Source organism: Vanessa tameamea, chromosome 23 (genome assembly GCF_037043105.1).
Source record: "Vanessa tameamea isolate UH-Manoa-2023 chromosome 23, ilVanTame1 primary haplotype, whole genome shotgun sequence".
Classification (NCBI taxonomy): Eukaryota; Metazoa; Arthropoda; class Insecta; order Lepidoptera; family Nymphalidae; genus Vanessa; species Vanessa tameamea.
Window position 1 is genome coordinate 2,242,679 of NC_087331.1, and position 17,642 is coordinate 2,260,320.

General features: G+C 29.2%; 3 protein-coding genes across 3 annotated transcripts in view; 1 reads left to right on the forward strand and 2 right to left on the reverse strand.

Moving 5' to 3' along the window:
• The window catches only part of LOC135193967 (U6 snRNA-associated Sm-like protein LSm6), a 388,927-nt gene extending 386,595 nt beyond the window's left edge, over positions 1–2,332 (forward strand). The window contains exons 2-3 of the mRNA XM_064218616.1: positions 921–1,062; positions 2,095–2,332. Coding sequence (XP_064074686.1) covers positions 972–1,062; positions 2,095–2,243 — 240 coding nt within the window. The 5' untranslated portion in view covers positions 921–971 and the 3' untranslated portion in view covers positions 2,244–2,332. The remainder of the gene's footprint in view (positions 1–920; positions 1,063–2,094) is intronic.
• A 1,465-nt stretch (positions 2,333–3,797) lies between these two features.
• LOC135193971 (uncharacterized protein) lies at positions 3,798–6,047 on the reverse strand. The gene is made up of 3 exons (XM_064218654.1): positions 5,851–6,047; positions 4,927–5,009; positions 3,798–3,958 (listed from the first exon to the last, which is right to left on the reverse strand). Exons 1-3 carry the CDS (start codon positions 5,881–5,883, stop codon positions 3,841–3,843), a joined length of 234 nt encoding a protein of 77 aa, XP_064074724.1. The 5' UTR covers positions 5,884–6,047; the 3' UTR covers positions 3,798–3,840.
• Positions 6,048–9,092: 3,045 nt separating this feature from the next.
• Positions 9,093–14,758, reverse strand: LOC113403606 (calcium-independent phospholipase A2-gamma-like). Its single transcript, XM_026644193.2, has 10 exons — positions 14,126–14,758; positions 13,448–13,761; positions 12,374–12,511; positions 12,028–12,123; positions 11,721–11,919; positions 11,545–11,631; positions 11,223–11,341; positions 10,558–10,752; positions 10,240–10,471; positions 9,093–9,834 (listed from the first exon to the last, which is right to left on the reverse strand). The coding sequence occupies exons 1-10, from the start codon at positions 14,244–14,246 to the stop codon at positions 9,569–9,571; spliced, it is 1,767 nt and encodes a 588-aa protein (XP_026499978.2). The 5' UTR covers positions 14,247–14,758; the 3' UTR covers positions 9,093–9,568.
• Between the last annotated feature and the right edge of the window lie 2,884 nt (positions 14,759–17,642).

Here is a 17,642-nt window from a genome sequence, read left to right on the forward strand (position 1 = left end):
TCCTGAATGTTTTACACAATTTATTAACTCTACGGATATGGACACCAAAGAAAAAAATTCTATTATCATTACATAGTATGAAACAAAGTCGCTTACCGCTGTCTGTCCCTATGTATTCTTAGATCATTAAAATTACACAACGGATTTTGATGCGGTTTATTTCAATAGAAAGGCTTATATGTATAATACATGTACAATATAGTAGAAATAGAGAAACGCTGATAATTTTAGAGGTTTCTAAAGTGATGTCGTAAATAAACACAGTTTTTTTGCGCTTAATTTGCAAAAGCTGGCTGAATCCTACGAGATAGATGAAAATAATTTACTACAGTATTGTACATCTTAAAAAGGTCTTCAAAAATGTCTATGGGATAACCCACAATAACCATTTTTTTTGCTTTACTTTTTATGAGAAATTATAGCTTATTTTCGAAGCGATTTTAAACAATACAGCATTTAATATAGATCAATATGGCCCTTTACAGCATGTAATTTAAATGAATATTTTCGAAGATATTACAGATTAAAATGCAGGGACATAGCGGTTTATATTTGCACCCATGCGAAGCTAGGGTGGGTCGCTAGTAATAACTAAACTTGTACCGTTGACACCAAATAGGATAAATTCAAAGCGATAACATTATGGTGTTGGTTTAGAATGAAAGTATTTAATGTAATCTTATCGCATAGTAATAAGATTTTTGGTATGGTATATATTTTTTTCTTAAAAGTATTTTTAAATTATATATTAAATTATTAATTTCCACCATTGCATACGCAATTTCGAAATTAATTTGAAATAAACTGGCAATTCTTAGTTTTTAAAGTAAGTCACGTATGACATTGACAGCTTAATTGTTTATGGCGGTATTTTTATTTTCATTTCATGTTGTATCGGATATTAAAATAAAAATAACCAGTACCATTAGAATATTTATATTTAAATAAAAATACAGTAATCTTTTATAAAAATGAGTCGTAAAGAAGCACTTTCTTCCTTTATTCAACAAATCCACGGTCGTCCGGTGGTAGTGAAACTTAACAGCGGCGTCGATTATAGAGGTAATAATTATTGTAACCTCGACTTTGATTGACTTCCGGTAACATAATGAATAAAATAAATACAAAAATATTAATTTTAATATCCCTTGTTTAATTTTGCATATGACTTGTTTACTTGAACATTAAAGGTTAGTTTGGTCAAATGTGTTATATACACATTTGAAAAAACTAATTGTTCTCAACAACGTCTAACCTATAAAAAACTGCCATTTATAATGATAAATTAATAAATAGTTCTTAACATTTAAATAATAATTAATTAACAAATATCTATATCTTAACAAAACAACTATGAGCTAATCCTATTGTGTAGCTTCTGAGTTAGTATAATATATAGTATAAGCAAAATATTGCATCAAGATGCTTGTCAATATTTATCCTGTTCAATGTTGAGTTTACTCATTACCGTAGTAAGGAAGGTCATTGTTCATAGCATTTAATTTTATGAGATCGTAAATAACTTCAATGTTGTGTGACAATGGTTGATTTAAATGTAAGTAAACATAAGTAAATTTGTATTACTTTATATAATGTGGTTGTCTATAAAATTATAACAATAAATATATACTATATAATTGGTTTAGCATACCCTACAATATACAAACATAATAGGTAGGTGACTTCTGATCATTTTTCGTTACAATTATTTATTTTATGAATTTAGGTTTTTGAAAGTGACGAATCAGAATTATTTCCATTATAATTAGATATAAATCATCATATATATGACTTTTATTATATATATATAGTTATATTTACAAAAGTGATAAACATTGTTCCCAAAAATGTTTACATTTAAATGATACTCAAAATGTTTTAAATTTGAAAATTACAATACACAATACATTCTATGCATATGGTTATTTTAAAGATTATGTTGTTTTGACATTACTGTTTTTTAAGGAATATAAACACTCATAGTTGATATAAAATAATTTCTATACATAATATATTGTTTTCGATGACAAATGTTTGATATAATATAATATGAGTATAATGAAAATTAATTTAGTAATTTAATTCTGATTTCAGGAGTTCTTGCATGTTTGGACGGATACATGAACATAGCATTGGAGCAAACTGAAGAATATGTAAACGGCCAGCTTAAGAACAAATACGGAGACGCATTCATTCGAGGGAACAATGTCCTTTACATAAGTACACAGAAAAGAAGAATATAGATGTTTTTTATTATATAAAAATTATAAATAAGTCTTAATTTAAAAAAAAAGCTGAACTTTGTTATTTAAATAAAATATGATGTACAGCATAAACTTTGTTTTTTTTTATAGTTACTCTACAATACAGAATATATAAAAAATATAAATACAATTAACTTGTTTATCTATTATCTATATAGGTAATACAAACCTTAATCTATATGACTTTTTTTAAATTACATCAGTTTGACATATGTTTATTTTCAGGATTTTATTCTAATAATTATAATATAGTATTTTTACTTCTTCAAAATTTTTTATCCATATATGTATAGTAAACCTTTACTTCCTCATAATCCTAAAATATGAAACATTTTAATATATATATAAGTTATTAAAATAATAAATATATAAAATAACATTAATTTTTCTTTATCTCAAAACTTACCTTGGAATCTTTCTGTGGTCCACGTCCATTCCCTAAATCAGCTATCAATTTTTCACCATTAATGCCATATTTATTTTTATATTCTTTCCTAGAATTTTTTCCTGCTTCTGGATCAAATGGTATATCAACTTTATACCCTAAAATTCGCGGATTAAATAATGGCGCCCAAAAACTCGATTGCAGAAACAAGCACTCATAACAAAATAATGTAGCCAGGATAAAAAATAATTTTAAATTCATTTTCACCTTTGAAACGGTTTTTCTTGTATGAGAAGCAAAATGCGAATGATTCGAGGTAGGAAATATACGCGTAGACGATAAACGTGTAATAAGTATATAGTTTACAACGAACAGTGTTGTTGACTGTGCTAACAGGTCTCAAGGATTAATTTGAATTTGTCGTTTTAAGGTGAAGCCAATTTAACACGTCTTATTATTAATTAATTATAGTGCCAAACTGCATAGAGTATTTCTATAATGCTTTATATGTATTATTAATTACCGCCATTCATCATAAAATAGCTTATAGGCCATTGCTACAACTTCCCCGCTGCAACGTTTGAAGCATATTCATTAAGCTCGATATAATATAAAAACTTTATGTCAAAAGTAAATCCAACAAATAAATAGGTTTTCTTACTATGTTTTCCTTCAGAATGATCACGCGATGATTTATAAACAAACTAAAAACAATAAAATTTAAGTAGTAGCTGTCTAAATTGGAATCTGCAATCTTCGTTTTCTACTGAAATATCTGGCTTTTCGGAAATTTAAAAATAAAGTTATAAATTGAACATTCATATTACAATTATAAAATATTTTAAATAATATGTATTGGCCTTAAGACAAAATTATATACATTTAAAAAGGAACAGGAAGACAATTTCATTAAAAACTGCTTTTTATTTACAATACAATTTATAAATGTTGTTTATTTCTCTTTCAATGTCGTTTATTTTGATTACTAAAATTGTAACTGAGTAAAAACCAGTGAAATTTGTGTTATAATTGTTTATTTTTAAAACTTCGGTAAAATATAACAGATATTTAACAATCAGAGTTTGCACAAAATTTTTCAACACGTATTAAACAATGTTGTATATTTTGCATATAAAATATTATAAAATTATCCATATACATACACGTTGCAATGTATATATTTAATACATTTTAGTGAATGCCTTCAAGTGGCGAATATGATTTGTATTGATATAATTCTGGTCCTCCATAGCCGTACAGTAGCTTTCCTTTGCCATTTTCATCATAATACGGATACCGATATTTTGGCCTGAAAAAAAAGAGATAACATATTAATTTAATTCAGCACGCTTATCCACTATGGGTTTGTTATTACACATTTTACAGATTTTCATCCAACTAATGCAAGATTTCTTCATAATATAGGTATACCTCCGCGCCTATTATGGAGCGGTGCGCTATCTAGGGTATCATAAATACCCATCTCCATCAATGTTCTACATCTGCATTTCCCCATAATTTCCCAATGTTTGATGAAACCGTGAAAGTCCTTCTTCACTTCAGTACCAGAAGCTTATGTTTTGCGGTATTTTCAGCAAACTAATATTAAAAATAAATAGCAATATCAATAGAAACTCCTTTTTCTTTATGAAATCAAAGCAGTGATTCACGAATGTGGAAGATTTTGTTAGTTGAGTCGCGGTCCAGTCAAATTTGGGAACTACTGCTCTACATAATATATATCCTAAACAGAACTATTACAAAATATACTTACAAATTACTACGAACAAGATCCGCAATCAAGAACTATATGACATTTGGATAACCTGCTCTATCTGTGGCCTCTTCTTTACTTTTTTATAGAAACAATATTTAATTTAAACTTAACTTACTATAAAAATGACAGACTTGCACAGAAACTTTGATTTCCCTATTTAGGTATCTCATTTGACTTTTAAGTATAAGCATAAGCCTTATCATCAATATCCACGTTTATTTCTAACTAAAAAATGGCACATAAAATTTAATAATATCCCCTATTTAAGACAACATAAATTTCCAAAAATCTACTTTATTTTACTATTATTATAATATATACGGAAGTCATGGAGAAAATTAAAAGCTTCTTTTGGTACCCCCCGATTATGCTGTACATATTTTTTTCTCTCCATATTTTATTATATATTTTATCTTTTCGACCAAATCCATTAGATATGTTCTAAGACTATTTCTAAGACTGAAATCTTAACTTCGCTTTCAATATTTAATAATCATTACCTTTCGAAGTATTGGAAATTTGGTGCTCGTGGTTGTGGAACCGTCGATTCCGTGGTGATCACCATAGATAAACCCACGACAAGCTAAAAATAAAAAGAAAAGTTAAAATTACCATTTTAAACACTAAGCCTTACGTCTTAAAAAGTTTAGTCAACTTGAAGTTACAGGTTACTACCCTACCCAGGCAACCCTTCTCGCATTCGCAACTTCAAGCATTATTATGACAGAATTTCAACATTAATATATGTATATACCATTTATTAGTACATTAGAATAAAATTGCACATAACTTAAACATTAAATTAAATGAATGAACGTTTGAATGAGAAACTTTAGATACAGTGTAAAGTATTTAATAGTAAGAATGTTCGGCTTGCTCCCATCCATTGCTGATATCAGATAAGAAAAAAAAAATCCCAGCAGTCCCGAACCTTTTTCAATAACATTCAAATTTCAAATCATACCTTTTAATGATGATGATGAATGAACCTTGGATATAAGAATAACGCAAAATTGATAGATATTGGGTTGTGTCGAGGTAATTATGTTGTATAATATATTTTAGTAACCCTTTCATAAAGTCATACTAACAACTAAACATAGTCAGGAACGACGAAAGGATTTGTTAGGTAACTTCACAATTCCTGGCGAGGATGCATGTTACGAAATTACGAATAACAGCTTTAAAACTACAATATGGTCTAGTACAAAACATATCCTGCCATCTATCGGCGAGTAGTATTAATATTTTTATAAATATTATTATTAATATTGAAATAGTTTTACACGTTTTTGTGTGAGTAATTATACTTATTTCAAAGCTATAGCATTTACAATTTTATATTGTAGAAGACATAGACAATAGAGACATACTCAATATGTAGGAACTTTGTCACTTAACACATCAAAATAAATGTTACTTACCATTAAAATGAAAAACCTCCAACACTTTTCCATTTTTGAAGAATAATAAAACACTAGTACAAAATTTTTCTCTTTTTAAGATAGTTTTAAATCAAAAACACAAACTTAAACAGCGTACGTGCGCAACTCAGTGTAACGGTTTTAAAACTAGTCACCTGCCTCGAGAAAGTGTGCCTCGAATGCTAATGATTCTTCATAACCCACTTAGTCCAGGGACTTTGTTTCTGTGACCTTGAAAGATAATACATACATAACTGTGGAATAAGATGAAACCTTTTGTCTTGTCACTTTTTAACCTGTTTCAAGAGGTCGCTGAACTTTAAGGTTGTAAGGTTCAGTAGCTATAGTGTGCCTAGATAATGTTGATATTTATGATTGCACAAGTACAAAGGAATATTTATGTTACCTAATGAAATATTTGGTTAAATTCATTATTAATAACCATTTTTCATTTGTCTATGTGTACTATGTCAACTATTAATCTGATAAATACATAATTTACTATTTCAACTTATAGAAATATTTGGAAGTGAATGTAATGTTATTAAAATTTGATATTAATAATGAATTATAGTTAATAAGCCTACAAGGATCATGTTTTTTAATCCAACTATAATAAAGAAGTGAAAGTCACGGCACCGTAATGAGTTCTTACGTCAGACATACGTTTCTAGAATGCTTCTCATATTTTCATTAGATTATTTGATCCGATTACATCGCAACAAAGGAATATATGGTATACGTTAAAGGAAGATCTTTTGAGCGGCCTGAGGACCGATTCCACTAATACTTTATCACAATCGAATCGTAATCGTTAACTATTTAACCGTTTATTAGAATAGGGATTCAAAAAATGCCTATTCCGTAATATTATGAACGTTATTATCGTAAACCTTTACTTACTTATTGTGTAATAGTTGTCGTAAATAAATCGGTGGGTCGGCCTCTACATGTTTTACATAATGAACAAACGTCACACGTATGGCATAATCGATTAAACAATTATTACGTAATTTTATTTTTTTTACGAAGTCAGAAGAGATAGTCCAGTGGTTACAATTAGAGTACATAAGCTTCAAACAAAGATTGCGGGTTCGAGCACGAGCAAGCAATACTTTACTTTAGTGGACTTCAATTTGTATTTTCATCTCGTGTTCTGTGAAATGTGTCGTGAGGAAACCTGTATCGAATAAAAATATCTGTGTCGAATAAAAATCTGCCACTTTTGTATCCTTGAACCTGTATTACTAAAGTGTGGCAGAATTGTATTATCACTATGAAGCTAACTCCATACTCATATAGCCAGATTAATCTTGCTTAACTTGTTACTTGGTGGTGGAAGCCCATCTGGGTAGGTACCACCCACTCATCATATATTCAGCAATACTTAGTATTGCTGGGTTCCGGTTTAAAGGGTGAGTTATTGTAACTACAGACACAAGAGACATAACATCTCAGTTCCCAAGCTTGGTGATGCTTTGGTTAAGTTAGAAATTGTTAAAAAATCATATGGTGCAAATTAGTAGTACCCAGTAGTAACCTAGTAGTGACCACTTAGCATCAGAAAAAATCTATTATTCAAAGTAGGTATACGTAATTATAATGTCAGTTATTCGGCATAGGCCCTAAGACAAATGTTACCAAAAAGTTTTTTTATATAAATATATAATTAACATTAAAAACACTGAAGAAGTAGGTATATAGATATTTTATTTATTTAAGAAATTACAAATGACTAGAAAACAGTGTACTAAACTTCTACCATCGCGTTTTATCGCTAATAACATTAAATATTAACAACAAATTATATTTAACATAGATAGAATGCTTTTTATGATTATCATTTAGCAAAACTAAAAATTCATCAACTAAGAACAATACAATTGGTATGTTTTTTTAATATTATGGAAACAAGAATGTTTTATAACAAAATTCCTTTGTCAGATTATTTATTAACTTCAAAAAAAAATCAACTGTCATTGTGATAGATAGCATTTTTTTTTTCATAAAAAAGGTAATATATTTTTAATTATACAATAAAATTAACTGATACAATATTTATCATAAACTTTACAACAAGAACAATTATTATAGTGTCTGCAATACTTATCAATGTAGGTATAGTATTTAAGTATAATAGTGAAGAATACAATGAGCTGGTTTAATGTCATAAGACAAGCTATTATATAGCTTAACTAAACTATTTATATAAACAATTTTATTTATTGCGTTTAATATTCGTTTTATTTTTTTATTTATTTTACGGAATAATATAATTTACAATTCAATTTATTCCTAATCAATATTCGATCACCAGTCATTATGACGCATTCAGTATTCATTGGTTTTTACATACAATTTATTTCATACCTTTTTTTAATAGGTGTACTAATAATATATTTTTTTTAAATATATTTTGTGTCAAGTACAACCCTAACATCTATTGTTTTCTACATTAAGGCGCATCGCATTTTATATGTAAAAGGAAATTAATGTGCTTAACACAATATTTAAAGACTATATTTGAGTATCGAAGCAAAATAATGTGAGAATAATTTGAATCATTCCTAAGGCTGTCTGGAAGAGATTGCTGCCTAAGTGCAATATTATAATTCTACATATAAATGTCATTGACATGCAATAAAGTATTTGTATAGTATTTTATTCCGAAAGGTTATTTAATAATTTATTTTCTAATTTAATATTTACATAATATCTTCCGACATAATTATCACAATTCACTTAATATCTATACAAAAACTTTCAAATATACATGTTGCGATAAATTTATAATTTGCTTATATAATTAAGTTAAGTTATAATGTTAAGTTTCATAAATGCAAACTATATTTCTCAGTATTGTGTTTAACAATAAAACACTGATTATAGTTTTTAGACATTACTCAGTAATATCTGTGTTATTGTTGCATTCATAGCCAAGCTATAACAATAGGCAACATATACGGATAAGAGTGCAATATATATCAAACATTTTACTATAAATCAATAATTATGAAGTTTGAAAATAGAATTATATGACATTTAATCACATATCATAAAAAAAATATTTTTTATTCGAAATCATTACTGACTAGTTTCTATCGAATAAAAATAAGCTTTTCATATTCTTTAAGTTTTAATTAATGAAATTGTTTAAAAAATTAAACAATTTATGTATTTAATTCTTTACTATACTAAATTTTAGATTCCAATATTTCAAGAAAAATATTGTAATAAAATCTATAAAAAAAAATGTAGCTTTTGTACATCCGTCTCACTCTCGCCTAAGCATTTATTTGCCCCAAATCGCAATATGCGCTTATAAATGAACGAAACGAATGAATGAACGAAACTACTACATTGAATGAGATTGAATACTTATATTTTTAGATAGCAGGAATTGCTATGTTGTAATTGATTATATTTCTTTTAAATAGCAAATATTTACAATCCACCAGCTGAAATATATTATTTTCGCTGGTACATTAGAATTGGGTCTCTGCTATAAGTATATAACATTACAATTAACAGGATAAATGCATTACCCTTCTTGGATAAACAGTGGTTGAGTAAAAATCCATAACTGATAATTGGAGTGTCAAGATATCAAGATTCGTGAACTTTATTCACTTTACAATGATTGGTTATCAATCATTCCATTCATTCCATTCACTCTTTTCATTCAGCAAGTTTCATATTCTTGCTGGTTCTTTGACCGTCAGTTGGCATGGGATATACCCATCAACTGGCTCCTGAGATGTACATAATCCATAACCCTTTGGGTGACTGTTCGTTTTCTTACCAACATGGCGGCCGCTTGTTCGAACTTATGCTGATTCCGCCTGATATACGCCATCGTGTCTGTGATCATATTTTGTAGCTTTTCAGGATTGATTTCGTCCATCGCGCACTCTTCCATTAGAGGGGGGTTGAATCGGTAATAGTTGCCAGGTGGTAATAGATCGTTAAGGACTAGATGAACACCTGCAAATAAAAATAGGTTCTATTTAGCTTTCAATACACTTAAATGTTAAGAGCAACATCATTGGCTTAAAGTAAGGTTTATAAAATCTTAAATTGCTTGACATATTTTAGTTAGTGGTAAAATTGACGAATAACTTATTCAAGTCCACTTGCTTAAAACTTTTCATATAAAAGAAAAAATGTTTTTATTACGGTCGATAGAATTGTATGAGGAGTAATTCAAAAACATTTCATAAGTGTCAAATTCGCATGCATGTGACTTTAAAAACTTATAAAAATTACTTTAATAACTCAAAAATAATTGGAATAATTGGTGATATACAATAATAATTAATTTCTTTAAAAAAATATTTCTGGCAATAAAGCTATGTTACAATCTTATAATATTAAAACTTATTTTGTTACCTTCAGTATCAGTAGCCGAGTCCAAAATCTTATTGAACTTGTCCTTCCAGCTGGTACCAGAGGTTTCCTTTACTAGTCCCTTGCTCATTAGCTCATAGTCCAAATGCTTGTTTAGAGCTTTTCCGGTTCCCACCGATATTACTGTGCTGTTATTCATGTTGTTCGGACCAAATAACAACTTAGCTTCATGCAGACCCACACCAGTTGGGTTGTTGACCATTATACCACCATCCTGTTAAAACATTAAAACATTATACTTAGGTCGAAAAAAAACGAATTGAATCAATAAATTTGATCAATAGTCCAGCGTGTTCCCACCTGGTGCAGCAGGCCCTGCAAGCGGAACTCCGTAAAGTATGTGGGGGCGGCGGCGGAGGCGCGCACGGCGTGCCACAGCTTGGCGCGCGAGCTGCCCGCGAACACGGAGCGCACGCGGAACCCGCACTCGTACGTGCGGAACAGGAACGGCGCCAGGCGCGAGCCCGAGTTCACCACGCACGACACCAGCGCCATCTGTAACAATTTGTATTATGTTTCGTTACATTTATTCTTATTTGATATGACATCAGATATATAAGTAGTAATGGTTATATGTAGGATTTTATAAAGTAAAAAGTCTGTCAAACATTTATTCATATTATTTAATTATTAGAAAAATACTTACTCACTTGAGATAGTGAGTAACTGAAGGAAACAAAAAAATTCGCCATATTATGTATTACAACCAAACCCATCGGCAGACATTGAGTGCAACATATTATGTATTGCTTAATAAAATAAACAATATATAAAACATTTACTCATTATTAGGGAAATGATTTTTGCTATCCAAACAATTCAACATATAAAATGTTATATCTTCTAGTATAAGTTTCACATATATTGGTTTAGTACTTTTTCCAGTTGTTTAACAAAAATAAAGTTTCCTAATGGAATACAGTAGATTATATTATATTATTAATAGCATTCAAATGAATTCTTACCTTAGGTGTGTTATGTCTGTTACATTCAGTGAGCGTGCAATCCTGTAGGTTCTCTTTCAGCAACTTCTCCCAGGCATCTGTATCATAGTATGAATGACTCCATACAAGCCGAGATGTTCCTGTGAAAATACAATAATATAAAATAATATAATATCATTTATAATGAAAATATTGTCTTAATTTTTTATTCTATTTATAAAATGTTAACATATTAACTGTTAACATTATAATATAATTAAATGAATATCATTGAAAACTCTAACATATATTAACATTTTAAGAGAGAGTGCTTTATAAAGTTATCATAATAAGTATTACTTACCACCGATAAGAGACGTGTTTCCAAACATTTGTTTTGATAAGGTGTGGTACATTTGATTAGCCGTTTCTAAATTACCTACGCCGCTAGCTGTAAAATAATAAAAATAATTACCACTATTATTATATGTATATGGTCCACTATTATGAGTATTATTCACAATCTTAATAGGATCTTACCAATGACAGCAGCAATGATAGCTCCAGTGCTGACACCAATGATGTAATCAAACATTTCCTGCACCTTCCTGCCAGTCAATCTTTCCAAGTGCCTCAATATCTCTATCGCTATAATTCCTCTGATGCCTCCACCGTCTATTGACAGAATGTTGGGACCACGATTCTTTGTAGGACCAGTGTAACCCATTAGGGCTAAAGCCTAAAAATTAAATTAAAATTGACATTGTGAATTTGAACTTATTTTTTTTAGATCAATTTGTGTCAAGTGTTTAATAAGTATATGTTATGTTTCTAAATTTAAACTGACCTCATTCACAAGACCGTTGACTTCCTTGTTTATAGATATATCATCATTTTTCTTCAATTTATGCTGTACCCTTAATAATGCTCTGACTGCTCCTTCCTGTAATAGATAATTTTTAAAACATTACTTTGATATCTATACTTAAGAACTGGAACCTAGTTAAAACATACTTTCAAACAATTTCAATAGGACTGTTTAATCCAAGTTAAACATTATTATAATATAAAACACGGACACAGACATAGTGTAAAAAACCTTCTATTTTTGAGTTAATATCATACAATTTGTTTTTAATTGGGGAATGTATCGAAAATCATGGATGCTATTTGGAAACTGTGCAAATTTTTACCTTAATAGCATAGTCTCTTGACTCAGGGTATTGTTGAAGATGTTCTATGAAATGTTCAGTTCTTTTTAGAAGGCATTCCGGTGTTTCCGCTGTAACTATAGCTGATATCACATAGGCTGTTCGGGAATGGATTGAAGTCTGTTAACAAATTGTTTCTCATATTAAAAAAAATTGTACAACATGACTTAGATTTAGCAATATAATATTCCATAAAATGTTTGCAAATTATTGTAAATAAAATCAATATATGCAGAATTGGCTTCTTTAACATTTTAAATTGAGTTCTGTCTAATTATCATCAGTACAAACAACTATTCTATATTCCCACTACAAAGTGTGTTTACTAGTTTATCCCTCATTCACAACAATAAAAAAACAGATCAATCTGATTGATTACATAATTAACTAAATAAGAACTTATTAGTTCTATTAATCTGTGAAAAAATCATATATGGGCGTAAAGCAATTTTTTAAAACTAGTAATTATAATACAACGTACTTTACAATTTGAAGTATACCATGAAGACTTAACATAATTATTATTATTATCACAAATGTCGCCTATATAAATGTAAGATAACAATTGAACACAGATAAGAAATCAGAGAGAGATAAATATGTTTACCATGTAGTGGGCTGATCATACTTGCCTACTTTACATTTATTGACAGTATCTATGATAATTCATCATTGTTATTGAATGATCATGACTTATTATAAAACTGATTAGTGAGAAGTGCATGACAGATAGAGGTTTTAGGTCAAATGATAATAAAAATTGTTATTAAAACTAATATTATCAAAAAGTCTGATTAATAAAAAATGAGTACCACTTTGATTGTATATAAAAATATGTTTATTATTTTTAATTTGTATGTGTTTCTAATTTTAATAAATCTTGTAATTTTATATAATTAATATCTTATGATGTTTTTACGAGCAAGGATTACATCTGCTTTGATTACATAAAATAATGGTCTTTGTTCTAAAGTTGATTATGCTATGAATACAGAATATGGTTAAAAATCATGATTTTTTTTCTTCTACATAAACAAAAGTATTAATGAATCATACCTTTGTGATGATAGGTTTGTTTGTCTTCCAGGTTGGTTCAGATATCTTTCCAAAATGAAGATCTTTTTTCAGCTTAAGTCCCTCCCAGAGACCCTCAAGGGTAATTTCTTTAGCCTCTGACCCTATGGTCAGACCCTCCTGGCTGATTTTCTCCTCTTTATCATTTTTTTCTTTTACATTCTGTACCTTTGCCTCAGTTTCTTCAACTGTTGTTGCATTTACTTTATTATGAGTAGTTATTTGTTCGACATTTTTCACATCTACAGATTGGCCTATTCTGACTGATAAAGCTCTTTCAAACTTTTTAATCAAACCTATGACAAAGGAAGGACAGTTACTTGATTATTTAAATATAAATATCTATAAAAATGTGCAAAACAACAAACAAAACTAACACTCTGGAGACTTAATTTTTTTAAATTACTATTCTAATATACTATACCTAATATGTATATTAAAAATGTAATATTGCACAAAATACAAAAAAAAAATGTTGAATGTTTGAATAAGAAAAAAGTATGAATAAGAATTCTAAGGATTCACATGAAACTGTTTCAAATCATGAATCCAATATAATTAGCAAATATAAAAAATATGAAATTTATTTGAATTCGCCTTTCATATTCATGAATAAATTTATCTATAAAAGGTAAAGTCGTAGTGAAACGTATAACTTACTTTCCCATTGTTCGGGTGTCGCTGGTTTAATTTTCTGCACTAATTTTTCAACTTCAGAATTTAAGTTACTTATTGAAAGGTAGTGCCTTATAATCCGCCACTGTCCTCCTAACGACGACATTTTCGCCAATTGTTTATTTAAGTACCGTTCTTAAAGAACTGTCCACGTACAAATTAAACTTTAATCAACTTGTACTTTAGTATTTCGATAATTTTAGTACAACTGATTCGATGCACATACACTGATCACGTACACAACTTATGTAGTGGATAACTTCGAGTAAATTGATTAAAGAAAAATCTTAATTACACACGTAATAAAGCAAAAGTCAAATTTATATATTAACGTCCGCAAAACGTTTTAGTTTCGCAAAAAACCTTGGCAAATAAATTAAAATATCGCTAATAATATATCACAAATAGATCAATGACAGCGAGCGCAATGACGTCAGATCGCGCGATCACTGATCAGTGCTACCAATATGAGCTAATCAAAACAAAGTTCTAATATTCGCTCTCTTTTGGCTTGATTCTATTAACACTTCCTGGTATATTATATTATTCACAAGGTTATATGTATTTATTTATTTATCTTGTATTCACCGCAAAAGAAAATTGTAGACTGAATCAACGCGTGCAATAACAAGTAGTTTTATACTTGTGTAAAAACATGTTTGTGTTCACGTTTAGATCACGAATCACGATAGCAAAAATTGTGACGATGTTGAGTTGTTCGACACACCTCTAGTCTGGTTCAATGAAAATGCTCTAAGTTGTAAATAAACATCGTATGATCGCGTTTGTATCGGTTCCAAAAGTTACGACGAATAATTTGCGAGACTGTTTACTAGTCTATTTATGTGAATCACATAATATGTAACTTACAGTAGCTAGTTATGTAATTTGGAAATTTCGAAATTGGTAACTATATGAAACTATCAAACTAGACATCAAACCAATTCTTCTAAGATGCTCATAGCTCGAAATATTAAAATTAATAAAGTTATTCTGCTTCGAATTGCACATACAAAATACTTTATTTAACTTATCATTAATACTTTATCAATCTAATTATTATTAAACGTCGCGTTACATCGTGTTTTAATGTTATCCATTATTTATAATATATAAATGCAGATGGTGTCGGAGGGACAATTATCTTCCCCGCGACTATCTGCTTTTTTTTCTTCCTTTAATTTAAATGCCCATATCCCATGTTCCTTATTCAGGTCTCAGGCTTCTTCAGTGTATATAGATTACATCTTTATAAACCAAATACGATCGGTCCAGTGGTTTAGTTGTGTTGATAAAAATTAGATAGTTATTTTCACATATAATGTATGTATAGTGTGGATAAGTATTAAGTACCTATTTTGATATGAACTGTATTGAAAAGTGTACAGAGTATAGCATAATAATTTACACAGGTTTTCGGCGTTTTGTTGCATGGTTTAATGAAGTGCTGCAAGTATTGCGTAGTTTGTTTATCATTCTAAAATAAAACTATAAATACATTCAGCTGACTTATCAGATGTCAATGTAAATATTATTACAAACATATTATGTAGTTTTACCTCTTCAGCTTGAACGCAGTAAGTCAGTACCTGAATCATCATTGCAGTGATCCTCAACATAATATTTAATTTAAATGTTTTATTAAATGCGTATCCGTAAAACTTACCTTTAAAATAATAAAATTAAAACTTTTGATTGATTTATTTGGTTAAGTATTAGTTATTATTGTTGCCAGTTGCCATTTTTTTGGTTAAAGCCAGAAAAGAAAAAGCCTTAAAAGCTTAATTTTTGAACTCAGATTTATCCGAGATTAAAGTCTGTTTGTAGGACAATTATTTTGAGACTAACAAATGGGCTACCTGATGATTAGTAGTCATCATTGTCCATTATGCTTATAAGTCTTACTTAACTATTATTCACTAATATATAGTTAATCGTCATAGGCCCTAGTCTCAAGCGGTAGTCTAAAGCCTTTTGGCTTAGTACGTACGTTGTCTACGTACTAGTTACTACCTATAATTAAGAGTTTAAGACAATGAGATTTAGGCATAGACAATTTTACTTCTTTTTAATTATTTGATATATTCTTAACAAGAACGGTAATGCTTACTAAGGAATAATAATCGTACTCAACATCGCCAGTACTACGCTGACCTTGGAAACGAATATAATATGTTTTTTATAACTAAGTCCCGCGCCAATATTGCAAAATATTCTTCAATTAACAGAATATGCCGTCAGTATAACGACTTGCGTGCAATGACGCAAAGTATTGTATTGTATTATAGGTAAGTATATGTAATATTATTATATTTTATCCGACTCCTTACCAAAGTTTAATATAAATTAATGATTCTTAATGATAAATTTGTTATTGTTATTTTTTGGAATAGGAATTGTTTTGTTATATACACATGTATCAGATGGATGTTACTTGTTTGGAATTAACAAGTGTTTAATATATTATATACTGACTTACAAGCTTTTCAAATAGAAAAAACAATATTGTTTAGCGGTAAAATATATGATTAACAGGTCTAACTTGCCCAAACTTGCACAAAGTAGTAGTACTAGTCTAAAAAGTAGTTTATTCAATGGAAAAGGAACTCGATTACGACATTTTTCATTCGGAGGAAAATAGTCCGTGGACAGATTTGATACGTTGATGCGTGTTGTTTTGTTCTCCCTAAAGTTGCCTATTTGTTGGTTTGTTATTTGCACATGCACGTGAGGGAGATGCGTTGTAAGCGTTGTTATTCTATGAATCTTCGGGTTGTTTTGAAATTGAAAACGTAGCGAGGTTTATTAATAATTGGATATTGTTTTTACCATTAGTTTTAATGTAGCTTCATTATTGTATCTATATAATTTGGCTTTGATTCAATACAGTCACTCATTGTGTCATTTCTTATTTTAGAAGATTAAAATACTAAATGCATAGGTACTTAGAAATATTGAGACATTATATCGCAGTGATTAATAGAGGTCTAAAAGGGACTCGATTAATAGAGTAATCATGTCATGATTTCATTGTATGGTTCTTATCCTTCAACTCTTCTCACACAACAATACTAAATATTCCGGCTGGCGATAGAATATTTGGTAATTGGGTGGTACCTACCCAAACGGGGTTGTACAAAGACATGATATTCCATTATAATCTAGGATCAAATGTATTATGTAAATAGTTGAAAACTTTTTTTTTTAAATTCCAACATATACATTTTATACAAAAAATAATGATATGCTAGTATTCGCACGAGTAGGTTAATACATAATTGTTTGTTGATAGTAAACAGAAGAACGGGTTGTGTAATCTTGTTATGCAAATATTTATTGCAAAAAAATGCGTCGTAACAATTCGTTATTTCAAGGTTACCTTTATCTAGACACAGATAATATTATCATTGGATTTATCAGAGTTACCAGTTGAGGAGAATTTACCCTCAATTTTAGGTTTTAAAAATGATAAAATGTGGTTGTCAGCAGCGATTTATTTTTG

Excerpts from the sequence above, each read along its gene's own strand:
- LOC113403606 (XM_026644193.2), bottom strand. The coding sequence starts at position 14,246 with ATGTCGTCGTTAGGAGGACAGTGGCGGATTATAAGGCACTACCTTTCA. Across the intron at positions 11,342-11,544 it reads AAACACGTCTCTTATCGGTG|GAACATCTCGGCTTGTATGG; the intron begins GTAAGTAATACT and ends GTATTTTCACAG. Across the intron at positions 9,835-10,239 it reads CTCGGCTACTGATACTGAAG|GTGTTCATCTAGTCCTTAAC; the intron begins GTAACAAAATAA and ends TTTTATTTGCAG.
- LOC135193971 (XM_064218654.1), bottom strand. The coding sequence starts at position 5,883 with ATGGAAAAGTGTTGGAGGTTTTTCATTTTAATG. Across the intron at positions 5,010-5,850 it reads GGAGGTTTTTCATTTTAATG|CTTGTCGTGGGTTTATCTAT; the intron begins GTAAGTAACATT and ends TTTTATTTTTAG. Across the intron at positions 3,959-4,926 it reads AATTTCCAATACTTCGAAAG|GCCAAAATATCGGTATCCGT; the intron begins GTAATGATTATT and ends CTTTTTTTTCAG.